We start from the raw sequence: 26,808 nt of genomic DNA on the forward strand, positions 1-26,808 counted from the left end.
TTTCCATAGAAACACTGAGAAGCCCCAGTTTCAGAGGTGCAAAGAAAAGGGTTTTGTGTCAAGGAATAAATGACTGAACAAGGGATTCTCCACACTGATGAAAACAAAACAAAAAAAGTTTTTACAATAAAAATTATCTAAAATCTATCTTCCTAACAAGAGGCTTTCTTTCACTTTTGTATGTTCCCATCCACTGTCTACAGCAAAGAAAACCAAGCTCATTTCAAGCACTCTCAGTAAGTCTCAGTAGCCCTGATGACATTATTCTCTAAAGGATTTTATTAACTTATGTTGTCTGTACCAGTTTCCCCAGCACCAGTGTGTGTTTATTTAGTAGATTCCTTTCATTTGCACTTAATAGTTATCCACCAAGGATCAACACTTCTTTGGTCCACTATTTCCATTTCTGTAAGATGTTACGTTCTTTGACAAAGTAAAATGTCAATAAAAAGTAAGGAAAGATAATGCAGTAATTCTGCATCCTCTTCTCCAGCCTACTCTACTTAAGGTTTAGTGGGTCTGTGTGTTTCCTTATTTTCCTGCTTCACATCGCTTATCAGTGTACTTACTGCCTTGTTTCAGCCCCCACCTCATACTACACCCAACCCAGGGTCAAGATCATTTGTCAAAGCTGAGATGCTGTACTTTTAAAAAATTAATTAATTTGGCTGTGCCAGGTCTGAGTTGCATGTGGGATATAGGATCTTTATTTGCAGCATGAAGTATCTAGTTCCCCGACCACAAACTGAACCTGGGCCTCTGCGTGCATTCGGAGCATGGAGTCTTAGTCACTACCATCAGGGAAGTCCCTGAATTCTTTTAACTTTCTTATTAAGTTTGGCACAGCTCCCCACTCCCTACTCCCAACCTTGGAATTCTCTCTCTGCTCCTCTTCTCCTGCCCACCCACCAAATAGGTTTGCGTTCACTTTACTACTACTGCATATTGTATCTATTAAGTAATGGTTTTCTAATCAGTCTCCCACTTGGGCCTGGGAGCTTCTTGCTTAGTTCCAACCACTTCTGAGTGTCTACCATGAGCCAAGAAATTGTACAAGGCAAGGTTGGTATATCTCCCGGAGTAGGTGAACGTTGAACATACATATGAATGGGTGAGACTAGTACAGGTGAGAACTAGCCAGATTCCAAACTCCATACAAAATATTAAGTTTCAATTACAGCTCAGCCTGTGACATTTCCCAATCCCAAAGAGCTGCTGACAATAGGTAACCCCTCCAGGGTCTTTGTTAAGTACACGTGTGTTCTGGTAGGAGTATAATTCAGCGTGTGAGACAGTATGAAAGATGCAGTCAATGATTTCTAAACAGTGTGGATTGCAAGGTCCGACTGGAGAGAACCCAGAGGTAGCCTCCTCAACTCTTAAGATCACAGTTCAGAGACTCACTCCCTTTCACAAAAAGATGTCACTCTGTTTTTCCATGCCTTTATTGGTGACAGCAATGTATAACAACGTCAGGCATAGCAGGTGCCACGCCAACACCTGGTGTAGCAAACAGGCACTGCAGGGCCACTGGCACACACAGCCCAAACGCAAGAACCAGTCTACCCCGGCCATGTACCCGAATGGGCATGAGGTCGTCTATCCAGTTTGTATGTGTGGATCAGCCTGTCTGAGTGTCTTGGACGCTGCCTGCAGGGCGCCCCCATCCTCGGCACATGGTAGGGGCTGTTGTGAACACAGCGTGACATCCCTCGGTGGACAGCCAAGCCCCGGTGCTGACCATGGCGGACAGGGCTGGGGACTGGAGGAGGCACGGGGCCAGGCACAAAGTTCACTCCAGGGCCACATCCTACAAAAGAACCAGCCATCATCAGAGTGGGCTTCTGGCCATGGTGAGCACAACTCTGCCTTAGGCAGTTCTGGTTCTTCAGGGTGAGTTTCTCTGGCCTTCAATTTCCCCATCTACAAAATGGCAATACCGCTTCCCGTACTGCCAAGTCAGGAAACTGACAATCAATGAGCTAACTCATGAGTCTACAGATGCTGTTCCAAACTCAGCTGTGACAGAACCCAATCCAGGGTAGGGCACAAGGAGTCTCTGACTTCTCTCAGCCCATTTGGACACAGGAGACCAGGTTAAGGGAGGTTCAAGGAGAGGCTGGAAAAGGTGTGCTGGGAAGTTGTGGGGGCACATACCTAAGTGGGGTGGTATCGAGAAGTCTTCCATTGGATTAAAATTGAAGAATTCACAGGGTGGGAAGGGCTGGCCTGGGAAAAAAGGGGGTTCCTGGGGCAGGGGTGGAAACAGTGGAGGCAGGGAAGGCTGAGGAAGAGGATAGGGAAAAGGCATGGGAGGAGGTAAGGGAGAGAGTGGGGGCAAGGCCGGCTGCTCCCCGAAGTCTGAGGGCTGCCCCTGGCTCCCCTGGAAGAGATGATCCGGCTCTGGCCAGTCTTTAATCCATGGGTCTAGAAACAGGATGGTTGTTTTAAGTAGGCCTAGGAAGCCAGGTCACCCTGAACTCTGGCAGCCTACGCTTCTAAACCTTTACTTTCTCCTCCTGGAGAACACAGTACCCTCTACTTCATACTCAGGTTTCCTCATCCCCTCTCATTTCAGGCCAAGCCCAAGCTATGCTCCTTCTTCCCTGTGTCTCAGTAGTCAGTGGAGTCAGTGGATCTGTCTTTGTTCATGATTCCCTCCAATCTGACCTCATGATCCCTTCCAGTCTTCTCCCTCTAGTGCCCAGCTTGTCTATCTCTCCTCTCCTAGCTCTTCCTCAAAGACCAATAACTAAGTTTAGTAAGTCTCTGTTAAAAACAAAGATCCTATCACTTCCTTTCCCAGCAGGTACGGGTTCCTTTCACACTTCCTCCCACAAAGAGTATATTTTTGCCCAGGCACCATTCCCTTCTCAACTGTTCACTGCCTCTTTTAACCCTACTCCACTTCTTTAATACTTTTCCTACAAAAATGTAACCACTTCTTCACTTCCTAACTATCACATGACATGGCCAAAAGCCTCTCCCCTCCCTGAAAGTGCCTCTATCCTTATCTCCTTTTGTTTCCCCCATCAGTCTCTCTTCTCTTCCAACTCCCAAACATGGCCATTGTTTTGCTCTTTCTGTCACTGTTCACATTCACACCCTTATCGGCCATTTCCCTGCTGGGGACCACTGACTCCAAATCTACTCAACATTTCCATAGTACTTCAAAGAGATCTGCCCTCATCAAACTCACCAACTCATCCTTCCACCTAACTGTTCCTTTTGATGTTGCTATTTCTGTGGCTCCAAATTGAGTTCAGAAGACCTGAGACACAACAAACTAGCCTTACAACCTTTAGAGGATCCCTTTCTCTGTTAAGGATCAGTTTTCCAACTGATTTAGATGAGATTTGTGTGCTAGTTGCTCAGTTGTGTCTGACTCTTTGAAACCCTATGCACCGTAGCCCACCAGGGCCCTCTGTCCACGGGGATTCTCCAGGCAAGAATACTAGAGTGGGTTGCCATGCCCTGCTCCAGGGGACCTTCCCAACCCAGGGATTGAACCCAGGTCTCCTGCATTGGAGGCAGATTCTTTATTATCTGAGCCACCAAGGAAGGTAAGATTTAGTTCTCACCTAAAAAAAAACAAAGAAATTGGACCATTATATGATCAAGGTCCTAATTCATTTTCCTGATATTCCAACTCCAGGCTAAAAGTGACACTCTTGGCCATTCTGCCCTCACATCCTCCAGTGCTACTACAGCCTTCTAACATGACTCACGTCTCCAATTCAATAAACACCATCCTGCAGGTACTATATACACAGCAATTGTGCTAGATACTGGGGCTGAAAGGGATGAATTATTAACAAGTGAGGCAGGTACTTTACCCTTGCAGGACATGATCCAGGACAGAAACAGACATGGAACAATAAACCATGACGTCCCCTTTAAAAGCAGGCGGGAACTGAGGGTTTAACAGTCCCTGCCAAGGGGCTTTGTTGCTTCTACCACTCTGCCTGAATTACCTTTCCTCTGATTCTGCTTTTCCACGCCCTACATCCACTCCTACCTAAAAGTACTCCCATTCTTTTCCTGTTTATCTGTAGCATATGGATCTTTTGACATATTGCCTTATGTACTCAATACTCAATTCGTGTACACAAAGGTGACTACAGGGCTAGGGGAAGGAAGGCACACTCAGGATTCACAATGGTCCTTCAGGGGGCTCTGCTCCCCTTGAGGATCTCTGTCCTGCTGTTTATGAGACCTATGCTCTGAGGGCCCTCTTTGCATCACTACCCTCCCCACCTGTGATAGGGCTCACCATGGGGATAGTCACGCTTGGGCAGCTCCACACCCCAGGCATCGGCCACATGGGTCAGAAGCAAATGTGAGAGGTGGCGGTGGGCATGCTGGTCCCAATGGACACCATCCCGGTGACGGTGCTGTACTGCATGCCGAAAGTGAAAGTGGAGGTCTAAGACATCAAAGCAGTGGTCCCCAGCCAGAGTAGCACTGTAGAAGTTCCCTTCAACCACATCCCGCCGCAGAGAGCCTGCCAGGGGCTGGAGCTGAGTGAGAAAATGCAGCATCTAAGAGCCACTGAATGATGCAGAATCGGGAGGGAGGGTCCTCTATCTACCAATCAGCTGCCCCATCTTCTATCCTGAGGTGCTCCAGTCACTTGCCTCAGGCAGGAGGAAACCCCCAGTGATACGCTCTCCTAGGGGCATTGCCATGTTCCATACCAGCAGGCAGGAATCTGGCAACACCTGGTCCATGCGCACGAACACTCGCTCCAGGTTCTCTCGGTAGCTCTCCATTGAGCAGCGGCCATACCTGTTGGGTAGCACAAAGGGTGAGCAAGAAGACAGGGGTGGGTGGCCTCTGAGCCATACCTCCACCCCCAATCAGTATTTCCCTCTCCCCCCGCCCCAACCTGGAGAGATCCCAGAGGCAGGAGTTGATGATCACCAGGTCCGGGGCAGGCCCATATGTCAGCTCCTCCAGGACTCCCTCGAGGTACTCGGAGTAAACGCGGGTGAGGAAGTAGAAGCGTACAAGGTGGTGGCCAGAACCCGAGCAGAACTGGCGGACCTCCCGGTACTGTGTCCCGTTGTGCAGCTCGCCCAGCTGACCCCCAGCGACCAGCTGGTCCTGTTCAAAGCTCAGCTCCCCCTGCCCACCCCCCCCACCCAGCTGGTCAGACCCAAGCCATGGAGGAGGCCCCTACCAGGCCAGAGTCTGTGCCCGCCCATCACTGGCTTGGCCACCAAGCTTCCCTCACCTTGGCTTTCAGCTGGGCAGCTGTGAGCAGTGAGTCTTTCTGGAGCAGGAGCACCAGGTCTTTATACACAGACCGCTGGACTGAAGGGAGACAAAGATCCTGAGGCTGAGGCAGGCCCTACTCCACCCCCAGCTCCTTTCAAATCCAGGCCTCTTGCTGAGGTGGCCCAACACCACCTTTGTGGAGTATTGACTTAGAGGTATGAGAAAAGGTGAAGTTAAAAAGTCCTGGCACTGACTTTGTTCCTTCCAGGTGTATACCTTCATAGCGACCTGGCAGGAGTAAGTTGGCCAAGTCACCCAAGAAACAGACAATACACTGCTTCCATGAGGACACTGTGGGGCACTGTCAGGAAGAAAAATGCTGAGCAAGGTGGGGGTGAAAAGCCTGACAATCTACATCTGTCAGGACACCTGTGGAAGGCGTTGGGGAAATAAACCTTCTGTACTGGAACGGACTGGGGATCAGGAAAGAGGTTTGAGATGGAGACCAAACGTCCAGACGCAGAAAACAGACCGCAGGTGCGGGACCAGGAAGTGGGATTCTAGCACTCACTTGAGTCCCCCAAGATGACCACGAACTTGTTGTGTAGCAGCTGCTGGACTTCCGAGGCCTGGAAACGGACCATGTTGCTTCGCTGCGGGCGGCACGGCTCCTCGTTCTCCAGACAGAAGACCATGCTGCCGCCAACAACGACGGGCTGCAGGGAAAGGCCACCAAGCTGCACGAGGGAGGGGACTCAACTAGCTCCAGGGCCCACTTTGGGATAGAGGAGACCTGCGCTGGCCCCTTTCAAGCTGCTCAGGGTTACAGGTACCAGGTGGCAGCATTAGAGTGGGGTCCATGGTGGCGCCAGCCTCTGTTGCACTTGGCACAGTGAGCCAAGGCCCGCGAACCTCCGGGATACCCTGCCGCTTCCCACGCGGTGCCGCCCTGCGCCCCGCCACGTGCCTGTCGCCGCCCCGCGCATGCGCGCGCTCGCTCGCGCCAATTACCGAGTCCCGGGGCTCCGCGCCGTTCACCAGCGACTGGGGCAGGCCCGCACACTGCGCGCGTCGCCTGCAGCGGGCGCCAGGCCTAGCCTCATGTTCCCGTGCCAAAAGAGCTGGTCGCTTCAGCACTGCTCCTGCCTCGCAGAGCTTGTGCGTCCCGGTTAGTGGTCGGCGCGCAGCCCTTCGCCCAGCTCTCTCCATACGTGAGTCGCGGAGGCCCGACGACGCCTCGGGCCTCCCCGCCCCGGGCGACAACGCTCACAACTCCCACTTCCGGTCACTCATGTTCTGCCCTGCCCGACCCCCCAACGTCCGAGGGGACAAGAAGGCAGCGCGGGTGGCCGCCGTAGGGAGCAGGAGCCAGGGCCGAGCCCGCCCCCGTGTGGGCGGGGGCACAGCGACGGCCAAGAAAAGCCGCCCACAGCGGTGAAGTCTGGTGGCCGCGGCCTCATCACGTGACCCGGACGGGCGGAAGCGGAAGTGCCTGCCTGGAGCCCAAGCTGGGCGAGTGTACCTGGTGCTGGCAAGTCGCCGCTTGTACCAGCCATGGATTGCTACACCGCGAACTGGAACCCACTCGGGGACTCTGCTTTTTACCGGTGAGCCGCCCAGCCCTCCTGTCCACGGCCTGGTTACCCCGCTAGCTTTCTGGCTCTAGTCTTCGGGCGGAGCCGGCTGCGCGCGACCCCGCTTCTACGGGCGGTGGGTCTGCCCTTCGCCGGCTCTCGCCCTGTATCTACGGCATAACGCGCAGCCTCCTAGGGCCGGGCCTTCCCCTGCTGCGGAGAAGGAAAATGAGGCAAACCTGGTGGTCTCACAAGTAGGGGCACAGCCCAACTCAACCCCAGGGCTGTCACCCTCTGGAAGAATGCTCACATCACTCTGTGGGTGGCCGCCCTCTGGAGACAGTGAGTGCCTTATCTCTTGTCGGGAAGTGCTGCTGATGTCAGACCACTGGATGCTCCTGGGGGGGCGGGGTTGCACTGCTGCAGGTGACATTACTGATCAAGGCTAGGAGAAAGCGAACCGTCAATAAATCAGACGGCGAGTGAGCACTCCCTGCTAAGGTCAGCCCTCTCATGGGAGTTGTGGAGTCCTTAAACCACTAATCTTTCTAAATGTAGACTGGCCATATCATTACCCTAATTAGACTTTTTTGCAATACTTTCCCTTACAAAGTTCAAACTCCTTATCATATTATATCTATAATCCGGCCCCATTTGTCTCTTCAGCTTCCTCAACTGTTACCCAAAGCTGTGTTCAGTTGGGCAGAACAAGATCTCAACACACCATGATGTTTCCTGGCTCCCTGTATTTGCACCAGCCTGCAGTTCCTTCTGTGGGCACTGCCATTTCCCTCTTTACTTCACTGGAGAATTCTAGCTCATCCTTCTGGGCTTAGTTTAAGGGTTTTTTTCTGAAACCTTCCCTGATCCAATCCCAATAGAGTGACTTTCAGCTGACTTTCCTTTGGGTCTCAGTGCTAAGGTTGTTACCTATGACACATTAGGGCAATATTTATATAGGTTTCTTCTGCTAAACCAAATTCCTTGAGGGCTGAGTGCATATTTCTTGCATCCCTTTATCCCTGTTATGTATTTAGAACAGTGCCTGCTACGTGCGTGCATGCTGAGTTGCTTCAGTTGTGTTCTACTCTTCGTGGACTGAAGCCCGTCAGGCTCCTCTATCATGGGATTCTCCAGGCAAGAATACTGGAGTGGGTTGCCATGCCCTTCTCCAGGGGATCTTCCCAATCCACGGATTGAACCCTTGTCTTCTGTGTCTCCTGCTTCAGCAGGCAGGTTCTTTACCATTAGTGCCATAAATTTTTTTAAAAAATACTTTATTGATTGCAACTGAAGATCACAAAGAAATCACGTTGGAGTCTTACTTCAATAGAAGACAGCTGTTCATGCTAGTGAAACCATATATCATTGCTATTCACATATTAAAACTTTTCAGTGTAATTTTTGATGCATAAAATGTCAGCTCTTAACACTTCTGAAATGGACAAATGCCTTGATGCACTTTTTAGAGAACTGTTCCATTTGTCTTTTGTTTCTAATTCTTATAAATATGCCTGTACATTGTGAAAAAAAATGGCAAAAACTTAGCGTGAAGTCAGTAGGAAATAGCAGTGATTTAAATGGCAACCACTCCAGTGTTCTTGCCTGGAGAATCCCAGGGACGGGGGAGCCTGGTGGACTGCTGTCTATGGGGTCGCACAGAGTCAGTCGGACACGACTGAAGCGACTTGGCAGCAAACTATTTTTGTGGAGAAGGGATGTCACTTGACATGGATTGCCATGTAATTTAGTGTTTACAACACAGAATATACTTTTAAAAGTATTGACTTGTATTACTTTTGAAAATATGTGTTGCATACACAGGCTTGTTACAGTACTGAAAATGATGACCTCATTACCATAGAACTTCTGTTTATCATATGAAGTCTTAGCTTTGTTTATACACTAATAAAGTTTTAAATAAGTGTAAGTGTTGAGTGAATGCTGTAGACGTGACCACTGTTGCTAGCCTACCCTAGCCTACCCTGTACTTGCAGAAAGGACTAAAAGTGTTAGCCCTACTATAGAAGATGTGTTATTCTTGGTAATGGGTGTTGAGCCTTTCTATGTACTAGACAGACATAAGTGTGCTCAGTCGTGTCAGACTATTTGGGGACCCTATGAACTGTAACCCACCAGGCTTCTCTGTCCATGGAATTTTCCAGGCAAGAATACTGGAGTGGGTTGCATTTCCTACCCCAGGGGATCTTCCTGACCCAGGGATCGAACCCTGGGTATATCTCTTACATATCCTGCATTGGCAGGTGGAGTCTTTACCGCTGTGCCACCTGGGAAACCCTTATAGGCTCTCTGCCAGAGTAAACAAAAATTTAAAGTTTAGGTGCAGATACTTGGTTTTATTTGTATTTGTGCATAGTCTTATGCCAGGACTTAAATAAATGTTCAAATAAGTGAATGAATGATAAACAGCTGTCACACATTTCAAGTTCTGTCTACGGGATAGGATTCTTTTGCATTGGAAGTGGTGTTCTGAAAAAATGACTAATTTAGGAGGGCAAGGAGAAGGAATGGTGTTGATTCTTGTGAGGCTCCAGAATTTTAGCCACTTTTATCCTAAAAACCCAATTTGGGATAATACCATTAAATAATTTTGCCCAACCCATTGCCAGGCAGAATGTATATTGGGTCAATAAAAAGACATGGGCCCTTTCTGCCCTCAGATCTTACAGCCAGCATGGAGACAGTTGGTAACCACTAATCATTCTATTGGAGAAGGCAATGGCACCGCACTCCAGTACTCTTGCCTGGAAAATCCCATGGACGGAGGAGCCTGGTAGGTTGCAGTCCATGGGGTCGCTAAGAGTCGGGCAGGACTGAGCGACTTCACTTTCACTTTTCGCTTTCATGCATTGGAGAAGGAAATGGCAACCCACTCCAGTGTTCTTGCCTGGAAAATCCCAGGGACACGGGAGCCTAGTGGGCTTCCATCTATGGGGTCGCACAGAGTCGGACACGACTGAAGCAACTTAGCAGTAGCAGCAATCATTCTATTTGGGGCTTCCCTGGTGGCTCAGTCAGTAAAGAATCTGCCTGTGATACCCGAGACCAAGGTTCAATCCCTGAGTCAGGAAGATCCCCTGGAGAAAGAAAGGGCAACCCACTCCAGTGTCTTGCCTAGAAAGTCCCATGGACAGAGGACCATGGCAGGCAACCGTCCATGGGGTCACAAAAGTTGAACATGACTTAGCAACTAAGCCACTACCACCAATGACTCTATCTGGGCTTCCCTGATGGCTCAGTGGTAAAGAATTCACCTGCAATGCAGGACACGTGGGTTTGATCCCTGGGTTGGGAAGATCCCCTGGAAGAGGAAATGGCAACCCACTCTGGTATTCTTGCCTAGAGAATCCCATGGACAGAGAAGCCTGGTGGGCTACGGTACATTGAGCCGAAAAAAATTGGGCACTACTGACCACATGAATAACTCTGTTTATTTGATCATGTGCACTGAGGTTGGGGCTTCCCTGGTGGCTCAGATATAAAGAATCTGCCTGTAATGTGGGAGACCTGGATTGAATCTCTGGGTAGGGAAAATCCCCTAAAGAAGGGAATGGTTACCCTCTCCACTATTCTTGCCTGGAGAATTCCGTGGACAGAGGAGCCTGACAAGCTAGAGTCCATATCGTCACAAAGAATCAGACATGACTGACTTAACATTTTTTCACACTTTTCACTGAGGTAAAAGATTATGTGGGACCCTCAGAAAGCATATAACAGTTTGGTAAGTGAGAGGTAAAGACGACTTTCTGAAGTAGACAATGCCCCATCCAGAAGATAGGAAGATTTAAATGCAGGAATGGGATCCAAGAATATATACAAAGGTCCTGAGGAGGAAGAGACAGGGACACTCTGAGTGACCTAAATAGAGCCAGCGTGGCCGCAGTGTCACACTGTTGCATTTGTCCTTTGTTTCTAATTCTTATTAATATGCCTGTACATTGTGAAAAAAATTGCCAAAATTTTAAGTCAGTGAAATCAGTGGGAAATAACAGTGATTTAAACTATTTTTGTGGAAAAGGGATATAACTTGACATGGGTTGCCATGTAATTTAGTGTTTTCAACACAACATATACTTTAAAAAATATTGACTTGTATTACTTTTGAAAATACGTGTTTTTCAAAAGGCAAGGGGCCAGGACAAGAGACAGGTAAATGTCTTCTCCTAGCAGCCATACCCTGCAGGGCCTTATAGACCATTTTTATTTGAAGAACGATGGGAAGCCTAAATGAAAGGATTAATGTGATTGAATTTGCTTGTGTGTGTGTGTTTTAAATTCATTCTGGAGGCAGTGGGAGTGGGGGGCAACTTGAAAGGCGCAAGCAAGAATAGAGCCAAGGGAGACTAGGTTGTAGTCTTAGGTTAGGAGGCTCATGGACTAGACCAGGGAGAAGTTGATGGTGGTGAACACCAGAGATGGAGAGAAGGGGGGCAGTCTGACAGATGGTAACAGCGGAAAATTGAAGGAGACTGTGATGAGTTGCACTTGATAGGGAGGAGGAGGAGCAGTGAATCCAGGATGACTTAGATTTGAGTCTTAAAAATAATGAGAAAGGAAGAGTGAATTCGTTGGGGAAGAGAATGAGCTTGGTACTGAATACAGTGTTTCAGGTACTTTAGAAACATCTGTATGGTGAAAGAAAGGAGACTGAAGATACTACATTTCGTACTCTTCATAGGAGAAAGGTTAGCTGTTTTAGTAGGTTTTATGTGTTGGTATGTTTGTTTTGCATGTATAAACATGAACTGCTAAAAAACTGTGGTGAAATACACATAATATAAAATTTACTATCTTACTCATTATAAAGGATGATCGAGGAGTGTTAAGTGTATTCACATTGTTGTGTAGCCAATCTCCACAACTTTCTCATCTTGCAAAATTGACTTATTAAATATTAACTCCTCATTCTCCCCTTGCCCCAGCCCTGGCAGCCACCATTCTGTTTTGTGTTTCCATAAATTTGACTACTCTAGATAGCTTGTGTAAGTGAAATCGTAACAGTATTTGCTTTCTTGTGGCTGGCTTAGTTCATTAGCATACTGCCATCAAGATTCATCTGTGTTGTAGAATGTATCGGAATTACCTTTTTAAGACTGAATAACATTCTAATGTATGTATACACCACATTTTATTTGTGCATTCATCTGTCAGTGGACACTTGGGTTACTTCCGCCTAGTGGCTATTGTGAATAATGCTGCTATGAACAATGGTGTGTGAATATCTCTTTGAGATCCTATTTTCACCCAGAAATGGAATTTCTGGATCATATGGTAATTCGGTGTTTAATATTTTGAGGAACTATTCTGTTTTCCATGACAACTGCACCATTTTACATTTCCAGAAACAATGCACAAGGATACTGTAGTAGTATTTTTTTGTCTTTTAAATTATTCGTTTATTTTTGGTATGCTAGGTCTTTGTTGCTGTGCATGGGCTTTCTCTAGTTGCAGCAAGCAGGGGCTGCTCTTTATTGTGATGCACAGGCTTCTCAATGTAGTGGCCTTTTTTGTTGCAGAGCACAGGTCTAGGGCGCTTGGGCTCAGTGTAGTTGTGATGCACAGGCTTAGTTGCTCTGTGGCGGGTGGAGTCTTCCTGGACCAGGGATCAAACCCACGTACCCTCCATTGGTAGATGGGTTCCTTTCCCACTGGACCACCAGAAAAGTCCAGTAGTATTTCTTTTTAAGGCAGTCTGGGATCAAGGGGTTATAAAGAATCCATACACCTGCCACTGCAGGAGACGTGCTTCAATCCCTGGGTCAGGAAAATCCTCTGGAGAAGGAAATTGCAACCCACTCCAATATTCCCAGTATTTTTGGGAAATCCTGTGGACACAGGAACCTGGCAGGTTACAGTCCATGGGGTTGCAAAGAGTCAGGCATGACTTACTGACTGAACAACAACGAAGGTGGTCTCTCTTCAGGGCCTGGGCATTTTTGAATTGATGGAATATTCCCCATGCTAAACCTAATGTGTTTCTTCCTCCTCAGTGTTCTGATAGCCCAGCCTGGAGAGGCTGGAGATCATCTGTTTTCACACAGCTCTTCTCTTACTGCACTGAGTCATGCTTTTCCAGCAGTTCAGCTGCACTGCAGCAGGGATTTTGGCAGTGCTTCATGGAGGGGCTGGGATTGAAACCTACCCTGCTGACAAAGGTTGTCTAGTCAAAGCTATGGTTTTTCCAGTAGTCATGTACAGATGTGAGAGTTGAACCATAAAGAAGGTTGAGTGCTGAAGAATTGAGGCTTTTGAACTGTGGTGTTGGAGAAGACTCTCTTGAGAGTCCCTTGGACTGCAAGGAGATCAAACCAGTCAATCCTAAAGGAAATCAACCCCGAATATTCATTGGAAGGACTGATGCTGAAGCTGAAGCTCCAATACTTTGGCCACCTGATGCAAAGAGCTGACTCATTGGAAAAGACCTAATGCTGGTAAGGATTAAAGGCAAAGGAAAGGATGAGATGGTTAGATAGCATAACGAACTCAATGAACATGAATTTCAGCAAGCTCTGGGAGACAGTGAAGGACAAGGAAGCCTCGCATGCTGTAGTCCATGGGGTCACAAAGAGTCGGACACGACATAGTGACTAAAGAACAGGACCTGCTTTAGTGATTTTCTGGTATTCAAATCCAGGGTTCATTTACTGCTACTATGGGAATTTCCACTTCCAGGACCTGCAGGTAGAAGAGGAATATGTAGCTGGCTTTCCTCACTGAAAATATGACCTATCCTTACAAAGTTCTCACTTCCAGACTTTTCTGAGATGCTGTTCTCTCTGCTGCTCTCAGTCTGCCCATCTGTACCCCATGCCAACCTTATGGCATAGCTTGAGTCACCTCACTGTCCCTGAGAAGCCTTCTTTACCTTGAAGGCTTGAGGAGGTGGCCTGTACTTTGTTGCTCTTCACTCCCAGAGCCTTACTCCTGCACCCCTGCACCTCTTTCCCACTCCAGTCTATGTCGATGCTAATGTCCTAGCCTGCAACTGAAGGCTCCTTGATCCCTCTGCCCAGTTGCTGACTTCACCTTGTGCTTCCCAGAGAGCTGAAAGTCATGGCCTAGAAGGGCCTAGGCTTCCCTGACAGAATCTGCCTGTTGTGTTCCCAGCCTGCTGAGGAGATATGCCCCACCTCCCTGTCTTCTGAGAAACCATGTGCTGTCTACCCGCTCTCATGTCGCCTCAGGTTTCTCTAGCCACTCTTGCATAGGACTCCCTGCATCAGGTCACCAAAGGTGCTGCTGCATGTAGCTTCCTAGGGCAGATCTCTGTTGTCTCTGGCGTGGGTCCTTTGAATTTGATGTGTACTTTAATAAGCAGCCAGGTGTTTTTTCAGTGTAGAAGACCTCTATATTGTTTTCCACCATCCCTACCCACAAGGGCTGTATCAGATCTCAACTACTATATTCAAATCTCCCCAGCCTAACAGAAAATAAAGTTCCCTATTCAAAAAACCAACAAATCCCTTTTCACCTCACCAAGGGTCTGGAAACTGCCATCTATATTCACTTCCATTTTCTCTCTTCCCACCAACCACTCACTCAGATAACCATGATGGTGCGATCACTCACCTAGAGCCAGACATCCTGGAATGTGAAGTCAAGTGGGGCTTAGGAAGCATCACTATGAACAAAGCTAGTGGAGGTGATGGATTCCCAGTTGAGCTATTTCAAATCCTAAAAGACGATGCTGTGAAAGTGCTACACTCAATATGCCAGCAAATCTGGAAAACTCAGCAGTGGCCACAGGACTGGAAAAGGCCAGTTTTCATTCCAATCCCTAAGAAAGGCAATGCCAAAGAATGCTCAAACTACCACACAATTATATTCATCTCACATGCCTGTAAAGTAATGCTCAAAATTCTCTAAGCCAGGCTTCAGCAGTATGTGAATTGTGAACTTGCAGATGTTCAAGCTGGTTTTAGAAAAGGCAGAGGAACCAGAGATCAAATTGCCAACGTCCACTGGATCATAGAAAAAGGAAGAGAGTTCCAGAAAAACATCTATTTCTGCTTTATTGACTATGCCAAAGCCTTTGACTGTGTGGATCACCACAAACTGTGGAAAATTCTGAAAGAGATGGGAATACCAGATCACCTGACCTGCCTCTTGAGAAATCTGTATGCAGGTCAGGAAGCAACAGTTAGAACTGGACATGGAGCAGCAGACTGGTTCCAAATAGGAAAAGGAGTATGTCAAGGCTGTATATTGTCACCCTGCTTATTTAACTTATATGCAGACTACATCATGAGAAACGCTGGGCTAGATGAAGCACAAGCTGGAATCATGATTGCCAGGAGAAATATCATTAACCTCAGATGTGCAAATGATACCATCCTTATGGCAGAAACTGAAGAATTAAAGAGCCTCTTGATGAAAGTGAAAGAGGAGAGTGAAAAAGTTGGTCTAAAATTCAACATTCAGAAAACTAAGATCATGGCATCCTGTCCCATCACTTCATGGCAGTTAGATGGGGAAACAGTGGAAACAGTGGCAGACTTTATTTTTTGGGGCTCCAAAATCACTGCAGATGGTGACTGCAGCCATGAAATTAAAAGACGCTTAAACTCCTTGGCAGGAAAATTATGACCAACCTAGACAGCATATTAAAAAGCAGAGACATTACTTTGCCAACAAAGGTCCATCTAGTCAAGGCTATGGTTTTTCCAGTAGTCATATATGTATGTGAGAGTTGGACTATAAAGAAAGCTGATTGCTGAAGAATTGATGCTTTTGAACTGCGATGTTAGAGGAGACTCCTGAGAGTCCCTTGGACTGCAAGGAGATCAAGCTAGTCCATCCTAAAAGAAATCAGTCCTGAATATTCATTGGAAAGACTGATGCTGAAACTCCAGTACTTTGGCCACCTGATGCAAAGAACTGACTCGTTGGAAAAGTCCCTGATGCTGGAAAAGATTAAAAGCAGGAGGAGAAGGGGACAACAGAGGATGAGATGGTTGGATGGCATCACTAACTTGATGGACATGAGTTTGAGTAAGCTCATGGAGTTGGTGATGGACAGGGAAGCCTGGCATGCTTGGGGTTGCAAAAAGTCGGACACGACTGAGTGACTGAACTGTGTGGTGTTCATGCTGCATCACAGCTATGGGCCATTGTATCAGGTTGTCTGCTACGAGGGAAGGGAATTTGAGATTGAGAAGTGTTCTGAGGCTGACGGCTTCATCTTCTGCCATATATTCGTGTTTCCCCCTTGAGACAAGCAAGTGGTCTGTGGAATGTGACACTGGTAATATTTCTATGATTCTGGTTAGGAGATACCATACAGTGACTAAATAGGGGAAGTTTAACATAAAAAACTATTAAACTATGATAGCAAAGTAGCTATAAGATAAAACTGTCCTTTCCTGGGGGCTGAGGATAAAGGAAGGAAAAGTTGGAAGGGGGGTGCCCTCCCCAAACAAGGTTCCGACCTTGCTGGAGAAGATATAGTTGCAGCTCATTGAATGGTGGTAGAGTTGCTGGTGTGCTGGGTTGGAGCTGGTCCACAGCCACTGGATAAGCAGGAGGCAGCCCTCTTGGGCCTAGATAGGGTGCAGGTGATCCATAGCTGGTGGCCAGGCTTATGGCCTTGCACAGGGAGCACCAGGCTGAGCAGGACACCTAGGGCATGCAGTATCTTGTGAAGAGAACCACAGGAAGGTAGATTGCCAGTCCAGGCCAAGGTTGTGAGGGATTGTGTGCTCTGGGTGCGTGGTTGGGTCAGAGTGTCCCCAGATATCCTCATGCCCACACTGCTGACTGATCTTGCACCTGCTGGAAACAGCCAAAGACTCCCTTCCTCCTACAAAGACCCTTTTCTACAGGACCAACTACTGAGAAAGCTTAACATCTGGCTCGCTGTGGAGCACATATTGAAGGTTGAATTTGGCTCTGGGAGGTAATAAATTGATAACTAGCAGAATCCTTTCTCTGGCCGATCAGCTTCAACGAGCACCCTCTACACGCTTTTCAACTCCCTCACTGTAACTGAAGAGCTCTGTATTTCTGCTTCACAGGATACTACCATCCTTCTTAAAAGTATACTACTCTTTCCCCAAATGAGGAGACACACGTCTTAAGTCATTGTATCAATCACTATATTAGTTACTTCTCGAATGAATTACAGTATTACTGGATATTTTGTTACCTAAAAATTGAATTTAAAAATTAACCTTCAATAATTTGTGTATAAAATAAAAGTGGCAAGGAGAGAACATAATGGCTAGTATATGCATATAAACACAAGCACATAACAAGCACAGAGAAAATGCACGAAGTGGCTGCAGTCTTCATTTCTGTAGCTGTTCACAAGATCATAGTTAATACCTATGGCTTCCTTCTTAACTGCCCATCACGTATTTCCTTTGCCCTCAGCCAGAACCTTCACTGCTCTGTTCTTTACATAGCGAAGTGACCCGAACCTGTCATTCTGCTTTTTTTTGATTGCTGAGGTTTTTCATGAACGTTTCCCGTTAGACATGGAAGTACCAAGAGGTGCCCCAGAAGATCCCTGGGTTTTAGACAAAGTCCTCCTTGCCTCCATTATGTAGTAGCAACTTGATTTCCCCTTGGCCCTCAGGATAATTACTTCAGCCAGTGGATTAACCCCATTTTCTTGCCTGTTGCTTCAGTGGCATGCTGCTGCTGCTGCGTCGCTTCAGTCGTGTCTGACTCTGTGCGACCCCATAGACGGCAGCCCACCAGGCTCCGCCGTCCCTGGGATTCTCCAGGCAAGAACACTGGAGTGGGTTGCCATTTCCATCTCCAGTGCATGAAAGTGAAAAGTGAAAGTGAAGTTGCTCAGTTGTGTCCCACTCTTCGTGACCCTATGGACTGTAGCCTACCAGGCCCCTCCGTCCATGGGATTTTCCAGGCAAGAGTACTGGAGTGGGGTGCCGTTGCCTTCTCCACTTCAGTGGCATAAGAAGACCCAAATGGCAAGGTAGCACTCTTACCTTTCAGTTCAGTGAATCCAATGTTTTTATCCTCTGGTGGAAACATTCTTCCCTTGGCGACTAAGCTATACAAATCAATAGGTCTCAAAGTTAGTGAAACTGGAAGCAATATTTTAAAATTTTATTTAAAAAACATTGTAGCTGCCCAGGGTCCTCATTGCTGTGTGCAGGCTTTCTCTAGTTGTGGTGCACAGGCTCAGTAGTTGAGGCTCTCAGTCTCTCTAGAGTGTGGGCTCAGTAGTTGTGGTGCACGGGCTTAGTTGCCTCATGGAATGTGGAATCATCGAGGACCAGAGATCGAACCCATGTTCCCTTCATGGAGGGGGCAGAGTCTTAACCACTGGACCACCAGGGAAGTCCTAGAAGCAGTATTTTAATAAGAGAGTCATTAGGTTTGTAATAGTGAGAGGAGCCACTCCCACTTCACCCCTTGACTCCCAGTCCTGCATATTGTCTGTCGAGTTAATCCCATGTAATGGTCTTTGATGCAAAGCCTAGACTTGCATCCTGTAAGACAGAGCCCCATATTTTTAGGTTACTGTCTCCTAGTTGGTCCCATAACTGAGTCATCAGTACATTTAGACCAGCCACTTCTGGGTAATGGGATGTAAGGTAAGGCTAGTTGATTCCATGTACCTAAGCCCACTGCTGCACTTCCTTTGCTATGCAATGAGATCCTTGATTAATTGCAAGGCTTGGTAGACTGCTGCCATGGTAGATGAGACTTTCCTTAAGTACATAGATGGTGGAAGTTTGCTAGTGCAAAGGCATTACAGGTAAAGACAAATTTACATTAAGAATATGTATTCCAATGAAGATAGATCTTTGTCTCCTCCATGATGGAAGAAGTCCAGTGTAATCGACTTGTAGGCTTCTCCCCCAGGAACAGTGCCATATTGGGGCCACGTATTGATCTCTGCTCTTAGCTGATTACTCAGCTGGTAAAGAATCCACCTGCAATGCGGGAGCCCTGGGTTCGATCCCTGGGTTGGGATGATCCCCTGGAGAAGGGAAAGGCTACCCACTCCAGTATTCTGGCCTGGAGAATTCCATGGACTATACAGTCCATGGGGTCCGTAAGAGTTGGACACGACTGAGCTTCTTTGACTTAGCTGATAACCACTCAGCAGGGATGTTAGCCAGGTCAGCCACGGAGAGGGAGGCTCCCAAGACATCTGCCTGAAGTGAGGTCATCACAGGCTTTTCAAGCAGAGGAAGGCTAGTCTCCTCAACACAGGAGGGCAAGCTGCTTCCACTGCTGAGGAAGACCCACGATGACTTGGGGGGTTCAAGATTGTCAGCTTCCTCTGGGTCTAACCAGTTATCTTCCTTCCATGTTTCAGGATTCCTTTCTCTTCTAATTAGTGCCTTCACTTTCACATGAGAGATGGTGTGCTGGGGAATTTAACTGTTATTGTTTAACAACCTATACAATTAAACTGTCTTTGATTCTCAGCAGTAACAGCTGTGTGAGTACAAGAAATAAGAGATTCTTTGAGGCTGTTATAGAAGCTTTCTGCTTCTCAGACCGTGACTTGAGCTGAAAGTTAATGGACCTAACCTTGTCATTTCCTTTTTGAAAATGTTCAAATGCACTCAAAATAACTCATCCACACCATGGCCCTTATAATCATCATTACTGCCATACAATCAAGAAGTCATTCCCAAAGCATGTGTTTGACTTGGCATTTCGCCATATTGAACTGCAGGTTTGACTAATTGTGATGCTGCTGCATGCAGTGGGTTACTTTACTAGCATCCGTTCTCATCAGTAGGGAACACAGCACTGCACCCAAGCCTAAGCACATGACCATACCAATCCTCAAATCCCATCTTTAGAGTCAGAAAGATCCCCTGGAGAAGGAAGTGGCAACCTACTCCAGTATTCCCGCCTGGAAAGTCCCATGGACAGGGGAGCCTGGCGGGCTACAGTCCATGGGGTTGCAAGAGTCAGACACGACTTAGCAGCTAAACTGCCACCACTACCACTCCTGGGGCCACTCCCTGTATCAGTTAGTCTGGGTCCACTGAGGAGATGTAAACTGGGAAATTTTAATAAATATAAGGGATTATTATACTGTGATAAAGATTAACTATAAGATGTGAGAAAAGTTTATATGGTAGCTTAGGACTAAGGGAGAGTACTCAAGGAACAACAAACGTGGGAAGGAGGCCCTTCCCCAGCTGAACCCCAGCGAAAATGCAGTTGCAGGCCATCCGGGCCAGAGCTTCCCTGATAGCTCATTTGGTAAAGAATCCACCTGCAATGCAGGAGACCCCAGTTCAATTCCTGGGTCAGGAAGGTTGTCTGGAGAAGGGATAGGCTACCCAGTCAGTATTCTTGGGCTTCCCTTGTGGCTCAGCTGGTAAGGAATCCACCTGCAATGTGGGAGACCTGGGTTTGATCCCTGGGTTGGAAGATCCCTGGAGAAAAGAAAGGCTACCCACTCCAGTATTCTGGCCTGGAGGATTCCATGGACTGTATAGTCTATCGGGTCGCAAAGAGTCAGACATGACTGAGTGACTTTCACTTTTCACTTCACTGGGCCAGAGCTGGTCCACAGTTGATTGGCAAGCAAGAAGCAGCCCTCTGGGTTTCAGAGGGTAGCGGGGCACAGGAGAACTACAACTAGGGATCAGTGGTGTGGGCATGTAGAGAGTTGGGGAGCTGATGCTCGTAGCCTGGAGCATACAGTATCTGTAAGGCAAGCCACAACTAGTGACTTGGGTGCATGGTTATGCAGAGAGGATCAGTGGAAATGCTCCAGGGCACGGGCAGGGGAGCCAGTGGCCAGGCATCGTGGCATGCAGAGGAAGTAGGCCCTGGTGGAGGCAAGAAGCCAGAAATGCTGTGTCTGTCCAGGGAGTCAGTCTGGGCAAGCCTTGGAGGTTGCTGCATGGCGGAGTCAGAGCATCGCCAGATGTCCTCACATCCTGGCTGCTAGCCAGCTGCCCGGCTGGAATCAACAGGAGAGCCTGTTCCTCATGCAGTGTTCCTCCAGCGCCCTCTGCTGAGAAGCCTCAACATCATGCTCATCGTGAAGGAGAAATGCTTAGAAGAAATACCATCTGTTACCACAGAACACATGGAACGGAGCTGAGCGTCAGTGAACTGGTAACTGGCGTGCTGCTGCTGCTGCTGCAGCTAAGTCGCTTCAGTCGTGTTCGACTCTGTGTGACCCCATAGACGGCAGCCCACCAGGCTCCTCTGTCCATGGGATTCTCCAGGCAAGAACACTGGAGTGGGTTGCCACTTCCTCCTCCAATGCATGAAAGTGAAAAGTCAAAGTGAAGTCGCTCAGTCGTGTCTGACTCTTAGCAACCCCATAGACTGCAGCCTACCAGGCTCCTCCGTCCATGGGATTTTCCAGGCAAGAGTACTGGAGTGGGGTGCTATTTAAATATCTACCTTTCCATCAGATTTCATCTAAGGATTTTAGTACCAAAATGTCAGAAGAAATGCATATGTGGTATAAAAGTTCAAATAAATAACAAAAGTATATGAGTAAAGCAGTGAAAAATCTGCCTGCCACTGCAGGAGATGTGGGTTTGATTCCTGGGTTGAAAAGATACCTGAAGAAGGAAATGGCAACCCACTCTAGTATTCTAGCCTGGAAAACTCTATAGACAGAAGAGCCTGGTGGACTATAGTCCCTGGGGTCGCAGAGTCAGACATGACCTAGTGATAAAGACCAGATATGTGGAAAATTCTGAAAGAGATGGGAATACCAGACCACCTGACCTGCCTCTTGAGAAACCTGTATGCAGGTCAGGAAGCAACAGTTAGAACTGGACATGGAACAGCAGACTGGTTCCAAATAGGAAAAGGAGTACGTCAAGGCTGTATATTGTCACCCTGCCTATTTAATTTATATGCAGAGTACATCATGAGAAACGCTGGGCTGGAGGAAGCACAAGCTGGAATCAAGATTGCCGGGAGAAGTATCAATAACCTCAGAAATGCAGATGACACCACCCTTATGGCAGAAAGTGAAGAGAAACTAAAAAGCCTCTTGATGAAAGTGAAAGTGGAGGGTGAAAAAGTTGGCTTAAAGATCAACATTGAGAAAACTAAGATCATGGCATCTGGTCCCATCACTTCATGGGAAATAGATGGGGAAACAGTGTCAGACTTTATTTTTTGGGGCTCCAGAATCACTGCAGATGGTGATTGCAGCCATGAAATTAAAAGACGCTTACTCCTTGGAAGGAAAGTTACAACAAACCTGGATAGCATATTAAAAAGCAGAGGCATTACTTTGCCAACAAAGGTCCGTCTAGTCAAGGCTATGGTTTTCCAGTGGTCATGTATGGATGTGAGAGTTGGACTGTAAAGAAAGCTGAATGCCAAAGAATTGATACTTTTGAACTGTGGTGTTGGAGAAGACTCTTGAGAATCCCTTGGACTGCAAGGAGATCCAACCAGTCAATCCTAAAGGAGATCAGTCCTGGGTGTTCATTGAAAGGACTGATGCTGAAGCTGAAACTCCAATACTTAGGCCACCTCATGTGAAGAGTTGACTCACTGGAAAAGACCCTGATGCTGGCAGGGATTGGGGGCAGGAGGAGAAGGGGATGACAGAGGATGAGATGGCTGGATGGCATCACCGACTCGATGGACATGAGTTTGAGTGAACGCCGGGAGTTGGTGATGAACAGGGAGGCCTGGCATGCTACAGTTCATGGGGTTGCAGAGAGTTGGACACAACTGAGCAACTTAACTGAACTGAACTGATAGCCTGTATAGCCAAATTGTCCGTCTCCTTGTTCCCCTCCCCCATTTACCACCTTCTCCAGAGGTAGCCACTGTCTCTCCACACTGGCTTAGTGTGGAGGCCTATGAGAGTTTTTCTTTGTATTGACGCACATACACGTGAGTATATGTAAATATGCCTGTAAAAATGTGTGCTCACTTTTTTATTGCATAAGTGGATTCATGTGGTTCATACTACATTGTATTGTATCTTTTTTTACTTAATATATTTTCAAGGTCACTTCATGTCAGTATACATGGTCACTTTGTTAATGGGCACAAAATATTCCCCAGAATGGGCATACAATAGTTTATTTAACCAGTCTCGTTTGAATGGGCATTTAAGGAGATTTTTTTCCAGGATTTGTTTTTTTGGAACTATTTTAAACAGTGCTGCAGTGTATTCATACTGTTGTGTACTTGTTCAAGTAGTTTCATAGGTTAGATGTTTGAAAAGAAATTGCTAAGTTAGAGTGTGTACACATTTAAAAGTTGGATACATAATGCTTCATTTTCTTCCATAAGGGTGAACCATTTTACACTCCCAATATGTGAGAAAGTTTTCATTTTTTCCACACCTTCAGCAATATTGCATGTTATTTATTAACCTCTTAAGTTTTGCTATTCAGATGCCCAAAACATCAAAATAACTTTTAAATTCATGTTTACCTAGTTGTTAAGTATGTCTGTTCATATCCTTCAATTATTTTTCTGTTGTGTTGTTTCTGTTGATTTGTAAAGGAGCTCTTTACATGTTCTCCATAATAACTCTTTGTTAAAAATTTTCTCACTGTGGTCACTTGACTTTTATGTATTAATTTTTATGGAGTGCTCATTTTATTTAATCTGTGTTCATTTCAAAGTGAAAGTGAAAGTTTCTCAGTCGTGTCTGACTCTTTGCGACCCCATGGACTATATATAGTCCATGGAATTCTCCAGGCTAGAATATTGGAGTGGGTAGCCTTTCCCTTCTCTAAGGGGATCTTCCCAACCCAGGGATCGAGCCCGGTCTCCCATATTGCAGGTGGATTCTTTACCAGCTGAGCCACAAGGAAAGTGTGTGTATTAATTTTTAACATATATATGTTAAAAGTCCATGTTATAAACTCTATCAGTCTTTTCCTTTGTAATTTCTGGGGTTTGTGTCTTGTGCTAAAAGAATTTTCCATAGTTCATATTATGGAAATATCAGCTTTTATAGTCTCAAGTTTTTTATGTTTCATTTTAACATATTTTCACATAGTTATGATACAACCGTTGATCATTTTTCTTTTCATTTTTATTTTACAATTAATTAGAGCCTTTTGTATTTTAAAGAACAGCAATTCTTTTTCACATGTGTTACATTTTTTTCATTTTTTCCCCCTTCTCATAGTTTGTCTTCCTAGTTTGCTTTTGATAGATTTCTTTAGCATATAAATTTTTTTTGGCTGTGCCACATGGCATGTGGGATCTTAGTTCCCCCACAAGGGCTGAATTGTGGAGTCTTAACCACTGAACTGCCAGGGAAGTCCCTATAAAAATTTTTTAATGTTAATTATTTTAATAGCTATGACTGTAGTTTAAAAGCTCAGTCTCATTCCCATCTCTTCTCTTCTTCAACTGATTGCACCCCTCACCTGCAAGTAACTACTGTTATTAATTCTTAGAACCTTTTCCAGAGTCTCTTTTTTCAAGTAGAAGTAAGCATAAATATGTATTGTTTTTACACCTTTTACATACAAGTATACAGAAGGTCTTAATTTTTATTTAGAAGCACTTGTTATTTCTCTTAGTGACTTCCAGACTTTATATCATGTTCATGGAATTTTTTCCTATTTTGAGATTGTAAAAATAAACAAGATTTGTTCTGATATGGCTTTATTTTTTAACATTTAAATCTTGAATTTCATCTAGAAAATTTTATTACAGAGATTAAGTAATGAAATAGCATTTATTGTGATTCTTCCTATATGGCCCATTGTCTCATTGCAAGTATCAGTTTGCCCCAGTTTGAAATGCCATCTTTATCATTGGGATGAAAAGGCTCCTTCAGTGTTTCCTGTAAGATGGTGCTAGTAGCACTTAGTTGTCTTTAACTTCGTTTGAAATAAGTTTGTTAGATTGTATTGTGACAGCTGTCATATCAGCATGCATTTTTAAAAAAAAACTTACCAAAATTGGTGAATTTCTGTGTAACCATTTTAATACTGATCATGGAAGAAAAAGCAACATTTTCAGCACATTATGCTTTATTATTTCAAGAAAAGTATGAATGCATCTGAAACACACAAAAAAAGGTTTGTACAACATATGGAAATGGTGCTGTGATTGATTGAACATATCAAAAAGTAGTTTGTGAAATTTTGTGCTGGAGATTTCTCACTGGATGATGCTCCATGGTCCAGTAGACCAGTTGAAGTTGATGGCAATCAAATCAAGACATTCATTGAGAATAATCAATGTTATACCACGAGGGAGATAGCCAACATATTCAAAATACCCAAATCAAGCATTGAAAACCATTTGCATCAGCTTGGTTATGTTTTGTTTTGACTGCATTGGGTCTTGGTTGTGTTTCATTGCATCATATTGGATCTTGTGTTGTGATGCATGGACTCTCTCATTGTGGTTCTCAGGCTCAGTTCCTCTGTGGCATGTGGGATCTTAGTTCCCTGACCAGGGATCAAACCTGTGTCCCCTGCATTGCAAGGCGGATTCTTAACCACTGGACCACCAGGGAAGTCCCCAGCTTGGTTACATTAATTGCTTTAATGTTGGGGTTCCCGTAAGTTTAGTGAACAAAAACCTTCTTGACTGAAGAAAAATCTTCTTGCCCATATTTCCACATATGATTCTCTACTGAAATTTAATGAAAATGTTCCGTTTTAAAAACAAATTGTGACAGATGATGAAAATTGGATACTGTGTAATGATGTGGAACAGAAGTGATCATGAGGCAACCGAAATTAACCACCACCAACTATACCAAAGGCCGGTCTTCATCTAAAGAAGGTGATGTTGTGTATTTGGTGGATTGGAAGGGAGTCCTTTATTACAAGTTCCTTCCAGAAAAATGATTTAATTCCAAGTACTGCTCCCAGTTAGACCAACTGTACTCTAACAGAAAGCATCTGGAATTAGTCAGTAGGAAACACATAATCTTCTATCAGGATAACACAAGACCATGTATTTCTTTGATGACCAGGCAAAAACTGTTACAACTTGGCGGGAAGTTCTGAGGCATCCACTGTATTCAGCAGACATTGCACCTTTGGATGTCCATTTATTTTGATCTTTACAGAATTCTCTTAGTGGGAAAAAATTTCAATTCCCTGGAAGATAAAGGTCACCTGGAACAGTTCTTTAGTCAAAGAGATAAGTTTTGGGAAGAACTTCCCTGTTGGTACAGTGGATAAGAGTCCTCCTGCCAGTGTAGGAGACACGAGTTCGAGCCCTGTTCTGGGCAGATCCCACATGCCTTGGAGCAGCCAAACCTGTGTGCCACAACTACAGAGCCCACTCTCTCCGGCCTGCGAGCCACAAATTACTGAGCCCCTGTGCTGCAGCTACTGAAGCCTGCTCGCCTAGAACCAGTGCTCCCCGGGACAAGAGAAGCCCACCGCAAGAAAAACCCAGGCATGCAGCAAAGAGTAGCCCCTGCTCACTGCAGCTGGAGAAAGCACACATGTAGCAACGAAGACCTAGCACTGCCAAAAATAAATAAATACATTTTTAAAGTTTTGGGAAGATGAAATTATGAAGTTACCTGAAAAATGAGAGAAGGTAGTGGAACAAAATGGTAAATACGTTGTTCAATAAAGTTGTTGGTGAAATTGAAAATTGTGTCTTTTACTTTTACTTAAAAAGCCAAAGGAACATTTTGGCCAACTCAGTACAACCTCTGTCTAGTCTCAGGTCTTTCTCTGGACTGTCTTCTCTTCCATTGATCTGTTTGCTTATTCCTGTGCGAAAACAAATTTTAATTAACTTTAGCTTTTAAATGTATTTGGTATCTGATGTATTTCTGTTTTCATATTTTCAAATATTCTTAAATATTTTCTCTTTCAGAAGATCTTCCTCCTCCACCACCCAAATGAACTATCGAATCAGTTTGTGCTGCCCTAACCACCAAAAAGTTGGGCTGATTTTTATTGGAATTCTTACCCGTCTATAGATCCTTTAGAATATTTCCCCATGTCTTCTCTATCCTTGAGTAAAGAAATTTGATTTTGCTAAAAATTTTATTAGGCTTACTCTTAGATATCTAATAGTTTTACTGATATCACAATTAGGATCTTTTTAAAAG

The 26,808-nt window shown here is 45.7% G+C and overlaps 2 protein-coding genes across 36 annotated transcripts in view; one reads left to right on the forward strand and one right to left on the reverse strand.

Moving 5' to 3' along the window:
* Nucleotides 1-1,427: 1,427 nt before the first annotated feature.
* On the reverse strand, nt 1,428-6,675 carry PCED1A (PC-esterase domain containing 1A). Of its 32 annotated transcripts, none has more exons than XR_015139324.1 (8): nt 6,232-6,675; nt 5,792-5,936; nt 5,237-5,316; nt 4,889-5,127; nt 4,698-4,788; nt 4,274-4,520; nt 2,158-2,284; nt 1,428-1,810 (listed from the first exon to the last, which is right to left on the reverse strand). XR_015139324.1 is itself a non-coding variant. In XM_086333139.1 (8 exons), exons 1-8 carry the CDS (start codon nt 6,427-6,429, stop codon nt 1,563-1,565), a joined length of 1,365 nt encoding a protein of 454 aa, XP_086189265.1. In that variant the 5' UTR covers nt 6,430-6,675; the 3' UTR covers nt 1,428-1,562. The 32 variants fall into 32 exon arrangements, 27 of the variants coding, with proteins under 27 accessions (XP_086189265.1, XP_086189260.1, XP_086189268.1 ...); XR_015139322.1 differs by having other exon boundaries at nt 4,638-4,788; XR_015139325.1 differs by having other exon boundaries at nt 4,889-4,974; nt 5,792-5,957.
* Nucleotides 6,676-6,710: 35 nt separating this feature from the next.
* Nucleotides 6,711-26,808, forward strand: part of VPS16 (VPS16 core subunit of CORVET and HOPS complexes) — a 28,071-nt gene continuing 7,973 nt past the window's right edge. For 3 of the 4 annotated variants that reach the window (XR_015139320.1, XR_015139319.1, XM_086333127.1), the window contains exon 1: nt 6,711-6,827. Coding sequence is in view for 1 of the 4 variants with exons in the window: in XM_086333127.1 (XP_086189253.1) it covers nt 6,775-6,827 (53 nt within the window). In the remaining 3 variants the exon portion in view is untranslated. Of the gene's footprint in view, nt 6,828-13,003; nt 13,247-26,808 lie in introns of those variants that run through there. The other variant, XM_086333128.1, reaches the window with a different exon arrangement.

This window comes from Bos grunniens, chromosome 13 (assembly GCF_055505025.1).
Source record: "Bos grunniens cultivar Pamir isolate PY7600 chromosome 13, Bosgru_T2T1.0, whole genome shotgun sequence".
Lineage (NCBI taxonomy): Eukaryota > Metazoa > Chordata > Mammalia > Artiodactyla > Bovidae > Bos > Bos grunniens.